The 7,061-nt window shown below is 41.7% G+C and overlaps 1 protein-coding gene across 1 annotated transcript in view; it reads right to left on the bottom strand.

The window, feature by feature from the left end:
• IPO8 (importin 8) overlaps positions 1-7,061 on the bottom strand; it is a 66,434-nt gene that overhangs the window by 17,528 nt on the left and 41,845 nt on the right. The window contains exon 21 of the mRNA XM_053258549.1: positions 6,270-6,490. Within this exon, the coding sequence (XP_053114524.1) occupies positions 6,270-6,490 (221 nt within the window). The remainder of the gene's footprint in view (positions 1-6,269; positions 6,491-7,061) is intronic.

Genomic DNA, 7,061 nt, shown 5'->3' with positions numbered 1-7,061 from the left:
CTCTTAACCCCATTTGTTTAGGATTTTAGTGTGCGTATTTTTCCTGCTTTAAGGTTGTTTATATATGGATTCTGATTTAAAATTATATAATGTGAAACAAAAGATATCAGATACAACAGTAGTATATCAACATGTAGTTGATATATTTTAAAAAATACACTATGTATGTTGGTTGTCATCTTAGAATTATTTTTGTTTTCTTTCTATTGAGCTTCTGCTTGGAAGAACAAAATCTTATTTTATTTAGCTCTCTCATTTATATCCCCTCTCTTCTTCCAAGGAGCTCTGAGTGGCATATGAGGATCCTACCCCATTTTATCCTCCAACTGAGTGATCTTAAAGTGCAAATATTGGAAAGAGGCAAGATGCAGTGCTCTTGAATTGGTATTTTGCTTCTGCTCAAAAATGGAAGGGGCGTGGTAATGATTTTACCATCAGCCCTGAGCACAGATATGTTGAGTTACAACCTTGTTAGACTGCACGGCCACTTATTTTTCAAGTTTGGGTTTTGTTTTGTTTTTTAATCAAAGAATAACAATTTGCAAGCAGTCTGCTGCTAAATAAACACAGGCGGTTAACAAATGAGGTAGAAGATGTCCTGTCCTCTGGTGAATTATGACAACGTGGGACCAACTATAAATTGGATGGAAACACTAATCTGAATTGGCTTGAAGAAGGGCACTGCCATACAGAATTAAAATTGGCAGGACCCCAGCAAAAAGGACCAATAAACAGTGAAATATTTGGAAGCGGTGTGGAAGAAGAGAAGAGAGAAAATATGCTACTGAAAAGTTAAAGGGGCTGCCTTTATTGGAAAGGGTTATTAGCATTCAAGGGATGTGCCTCAAAGACACATTAAATTAATGTTGCAATCGAGGTTAAAATTGAAAGATGCTGCAAATCTTAAAAGAAAAAATCATCACTCAGAAGGCCCTTCAAGTAACTCACAGCGGGGTGGGGGGGAGGGGGATACATATCTGAGCACGAGGATAACTCAAAATCTGTTGAGAGAGAGAGAGAGAACAGAGAATGTTTTTTGAATGTTTTAAAGTTTTAATTGCTGTTTAAACTTGTTAATTGCTGTAATCGTGAAAGTTTTAAATTTGAGTGTTTATTTTTGTAAACTGACCAGAGCCTTTGGAGTCAGGGGGTATATAAATTAAATAAATTAAATTAAAACAACTGAAAGAGCTTCAGCCTTAGAGTGGACAGGAAGTTAGGCAATAGCTTGTGATTCTTGAAAGTGTGCAATGGATGGATGAGAGATGTTCTCTCTGGGCCAGTTTGGGGGGTTACTTTGCTGGCCTGACTTCACAAGGTAAATGAACACGCTCCTCCTGATCCCCTCCAGACGCATGGGGTGCCTTTGGGAGTGGTTTGTCCAAACTGCTTCTCTATATGCAACATGGTGCCCACTCCTCCTTATCACATGGAGTCAGGCCGTGCTGTCCATACCAATAATCTCTCAGTAGTTTTGGCTGTTTTCTCCAAGGGGAATCAGAGATGACCTCACTTCAACTTTGGGGGTTGAGTAAAAGTAGGAGCAAAAATTATTAAGATGCCCAGGAATAAGGCTGTTCACATGCTGTTACCTCAACGATATATAGAAAGTAGTTCTGTGGCAGCACTTGGCTACTACATCACCAAGGTACCTTGCCAAGGCAATCCCCATGAGAGGAGCGCTGGTACCATGTAGGCCCTTCAGCAACCACACTATGAAGGTAAAGTACGAACTGGGCCAAAGTTTGGGTGTATGCAGACACATGCATTGCAACCAGGGCAAAGCCAACACATGCTTTAATCTGATCTGAACTACCGTATTTTACGGACTATAAGACGCTACGGACTATAAGACGCACCTTAATTTTAATCCAGTTTTGCAGAGTTTTAACTTATTAAACTGTTAAAACATATAAGACGCTCCTGAATTTTGGCGGATATTTTTCGAGGAAAAAAGTGAGTCTTATAGTCCATAAAATACGGTAATTGTTTGAATGACACTGACAGGGGAAAGCCCGTCCCCTGTGTCAGGAGAGCTAGAGTTCATTCTTCAAGCATGCCCAGCTCAACAAACTGAATGTGTGAGCAAAGCTAGCTTAGCTGTTGCTTTCACATGAAACAAGGCAAGGAGTCCAAGTACAAGTGGCTCAAGTCCACTGTCATCATTAATGAGTGCATTATGCTAGGGAGGACAGCTGGTCTTGTGGTAGCAACCATAAATTGCCCCCTTTGCTAAGCAGGGTTTGCCCTGGTTTGCATTTGAATGGGAGACTATATGTGAGCACTGTAAGATATTCCCCTTAAGGGATGGGGCCGCTCTGGGAAGGGTGTCAGAAGGTTCCAAGTTCTCTCCCTGGCATCTCCAAGATAGGGCTGAGAGAGACTCCTGCTTGCAACCTTGGGGAAGCCACTGCCAGTCTGGGTAGACCATACTAAGCTAGAATGGCCAAATGTCTCACTTGGTATATGGCAGCTGCCTATGTTCCTATGCAATACACCAGAGAAAAATTCCATGCACTATTCTGGAATATCACCATCATCTCAGAGGTAGTGGGTAGAGGTGTAGCTCACTGGCAGAGCATCTGGCTTTGCATGTAGGAGGTTGGTTCACCCTCTGGCATCTCCAGTTAGGGCTGGGAAAGGCTCCTGCCTGAAACTTTGGAAAGCTGCTGGCAGTCAGAGTAAACAACACCAAGCTAGACAGACAAATGGAACTTTCTATAAGGCTGAATTGCTAGAAGGCATCTCGCCATGTTTCTATGAAGTGTCTCCTTCGGTTGCAGCAGAGAGAGTGAAGAGGCAGCCGTGTGAGCACAGAAACAGTGTTCCCTCTATAACAGAGATTCCCAGATGTTGTTGACTACAACTCCCAGAATCCCTAACCAAAGGTCACTGCAGCTGGGGATGTTGGGAGTTGTAGGGAACATTTGGGAATCCCTATTAGAGGGAACAGTGCACAGAAAGTGCAAGACATGAACAGTAACTGAAAGAGCTTGCACTGAACTAGAAGTCATCATGAGGGTCAGAATTTGCTACCACACACATTTAAGTTTTCTGATTCATATTTTATAAACGTGCATTCCTAGTCCTTATAAGTTTAATACAAGGGCAAAAATGGGGTCCTCAGTCAGTCCTAAACAAGATATCCATACTTGCCCCTTATCTTCAGATTAATTCATCATAGTGCAAATATCCCAAGGGAAAGAGGCTCAGAAAGAACGACAAACTCTTTATCCAGTATTCTCTAGTTTACCTGACATAAGACAAAATGCCTTTTCATTCTGAAATTCATCCTAAAAAGTCTAACATTCTGCAGCTGATGCACAGTGGAAAACTGGATATCATTAAACATGACTAAACCTTCTATTCCCAATAAATACCCTGAGCTATCTTTATACATGATCACAGCTGCTAGGATTCTTTACGCTGCAAATTGGCGATCACAGATAATCCAGACTGTGGAAGAATGGCTACTAAAGATATGGGAGTATGCTTCGATGGCTAAGGTTACTGCCAACTTGCGCAATAACTCAGATGAAACATTTGTGGCAATTTGGGAAACTTTTATAAATTTTAGTATAGCACAAGGTCTACATCCATATCCAAGATTTGGTTTCTCTTAAAATTGAGGGCCGTGGGCAGTGTATCAATAGATGAGTAACCATTGTATTACCCATATTCCTGTCTTTGCCTTTCGTGATACTCGTTGAGAGGGAAAAGATTCTTATCAGAGGGGGGATGTGAAATTTTGGATTGTTATATGAAATATACCATATGTAGTTGTTGGAAGCTCAAGAGTGGAGAATGTCTTTCTTTTTTTTCTTTCTTGTTCTACTTTTAAATAAAAATCTTTAATTAATTTTTTTAAAGGAAAACTGGATACTACCTCCAGCTACAGCACATTATAAAGCCATTTCACAACACACTCACCAGAGCAGTAAATGTCATGTTAAAACTACATTTACGAGATGCTGTATTGCTTTGCAGTTACATAACACCAACTCCAAGACAAGAGGAAACACTACAAGATGTCAAGGCAGCCATAGTAATTAATGGTTTCTGGTTCTCATTAAAAGCTTCTTCCTAGAAAGCAGAGAGCTAGGAGGACCACTGTCTCTTGCTCTTTAGCGTAACTTCTGAAAACAGATTCAAGCATGATCTGAAGTCCCTTATTGCTAAAGATCTATGGCCTCCTTTAAATGTTACTGGGCACAGGTTATAGGCAAGTCCCTACTCACACTGATGCTCACGCAGGGAGGACAGCATAGCACCTGAACATTCTCGACTGCATGTGGAACCCCCAGGATGTAGGTTGCATGCCTGCCAGTGCACGCACACACCTCCTTCGTGATGGGTGTACTATTTGGCAGACGCTGGTAGTGCCTGGCATGTTGGAAGATTAGGCTTGTGAAGAAAACCTCTGTTCTGAGATATCTAAGAACCTCTTCTTTAATAATCCGGATTCTGACCCCCTGGGATGCCTTGGGATTAAGTTGCATTCTTAGTAATTTTTTTCTTTTTGAGGCAATTTATTACTTATGTACTTACTTAAAAATATTTATACCTCACTCCTCCAGTGCAATACTGCTCAGGGCAGCTCACAAAATTAATAAAGCAGATAAAATATAAAAGTGTAAAATTAATAAAAACTATAATAAACTAGAATCAAACCATTATAAAACTATAATAAAAGCTATGGACCACCTTCAGCCTCAGAGGCAAGATGCCTCTAAATACCAGTTGGGGAGTAACAGCAGGAGAGCGGGCATGCCCTCAGCTCTTGCCTGTGGGGTTCTGTAGTAATCAGCCTCCCCTCCCTCTAAAGAGTTAACAGGAAGTGAGCGCTGTCTTGACTGACAGGCTGGTGAACTCCAGGGCTCAAACAATCAGCACACCAGGTGGGTGGGACCTAGAGAGCTGTTGCCAGGAAGAAGGGAATTCTTTATGAGAAGAAGCTAGGCTGGAGGTGCACACGAGAACATGTGGCCATGGAGGTTGGCTGCAGGAGAATAACTGCAGATCCTTGAAAGGCAGGAGAAGGGAAATTTAGCCTAGGGAAAAGTTTGTTTAGTCAGACTTTGAGTTAGGGAAGTTATATTTCTGTGTGTGTGTGTGTGTGTGTGTGTGTGTGTGTGTGTGTGTGTGTGTGCACACGCTTTTGCATGTTCCTGATACTTTTCTATTACTGTTTACCTGTAATATAATTAAAATAAGAAACACTAGCGTACAAACATCCTACCTAGGGCCTTGCAAAAGACTATAAACATTTAAGCGTGCATTAAGACAATCTATTTTTGTAACCCTACTAAGTATTCTTAACTGTACCTAAAAGCTGAGAAAGCCTCAGATAGAAGCAGTCTGTAGTAATTGAATATAACTGGTTTTTTTAGTTATTTTCTTTTTACAAGCCTCTCTGAGTTGGTTTTTAATTCAGGAAAAGAGGAGGCCAAAGGGGGATATCTCTGGTGCAAACACATCCTCAGATATTCAGCACCTATCAGTTTTGGGGTGGTGGCAGCATTTTGAACCTACCGATAATACAGAATAGTTTTAGGAGAAGCCTAGCCAGGCAGCTCAGCAGGAATGATTCAGCATTTCTTTCCCTCACGTGAGCTTGCTCTGAGACAAAGGCTTTAATGTGCAACAGCTTCCCAGAGGCATTGGGAAAACAGATGTTTTCCCAATGTGTGAAACAGGATGCTGGACTAGATGGGCCTTGGGCCTGATCCAGCAAGAATGTTCTTATGTTAAAACCCGACCAACTTAAAAACAAATTCAAAAATTGAAAGTTAAAAACTTTCCACCAGATATAATATTAAAAAGTCTCTCTAAAGAGATGGTTCTTCAAATGTTGTTTTTTTTAAACCCTGAAAGGTGTAGCATGGTGAAGCTCTTCCAGCAAGGCATTCCAAAGCTGAGGGGCCACAACTGCAAAGCCCCTGTCTCTAGTCTCCATCAACCAGATCGCCATCAATGGCAGGGTCCTGAGCAGGGCTCGAGATCTTGCAAGGAGGATCCTAGCAGGTTCTTATGGGTGAATGCGGTCCAAGAGATACTCTGGCCCCAAGACGTGTAGGAGGCTATGGAAAACTCCTCCCTCTCTCTCTCCTCCCCCTTCTCTCTCTCTCTCTCTCTCTCTCTCACAAACACACACACACACACACAAAGGTTTGGGTGTTTTAGCAGACTTTCTCACTGCAACTCGAAAGAAAGAAAAAGCAGCCAAATGCTACTTTCATAATGTTTTTGGAAGAATACTAGGGACGTACCCAAGAAAACAATCCGTGTCATTCATCCACTGGTTTACAAACTGTGCAGTAATGGGTTCTGGGTTGTGAGGAAACCGGATGTTCTCTAAAGTATGCAGCAGTAGTTCAGGGCTGTAGTAAAGGGCAGCTATGGCAACCTGGAGACACATGGTACGCAGCTCACTTGTTTTAACCCCTCGTGTTAAGCGCTCAAGAACAGCTTCTACAAAGAGCGGGATGCACTGGAAAGAGAAAAATGGGAGAAAAGAAATCCTCTCAGAAGCATTTTGCAGGCTATAAAAGATTCAATCTCCAGCCTGCTGAAGTCAATTACAATTATCTTCCTAGAGCACTTTCAATTTCTTGCATAAGCTTGAAGGGGCAACTATGTACCTGCTCTGCACTCTTTTCAACAGATTCCCATTACTGATCTGGGAGGTTTATTCTCAAGCACACAAAAAGGCTCATGGATGTCTCAGTGGTCCAGGTGAGTAATAAAAGAAGAGGTGCCAGCAGGCACTGCAGAAGGATCACCACATACTGCATTTGCCAGAATTAAAAACAGCTTTAGTAACTACTACAACTAGTAGCAGCAAGCTCAGCTTTGTGTACAATATTGTACACAACTATTGTGTACAGTAGTTACTGTAGTAAGTTACTACTAGTAGTATTTTCCTGCTACTAAACATTTATTTAGCTTAAATGGTCTGCAAAGCCCAGACAGTATACATATGCATTTGCAGGATGGTCAGTGCAATTCCTGCTAAGTGGGCAATGAGGCAGTGGTGGCTCTTCTGTTTAGTAGGATGGAGA

This window comes from Hemicordylus capensis, chromosome 5, assembly GCF_027244095.1.
Source record: "Hemicordylus capensis ecotype Gifberg chromosome 5, rHemCap1.1.pri, whole genome shotgun sequence".
NCBI lineage: Eukaryota > Metazoa > Chordata > Lepidosauria > Squamata > Cordylidae > Hemicordylus > Hemicordylus capensis.
This window is presented reverse-complemented; position numbering and strand designations above follow the sequence as displayed.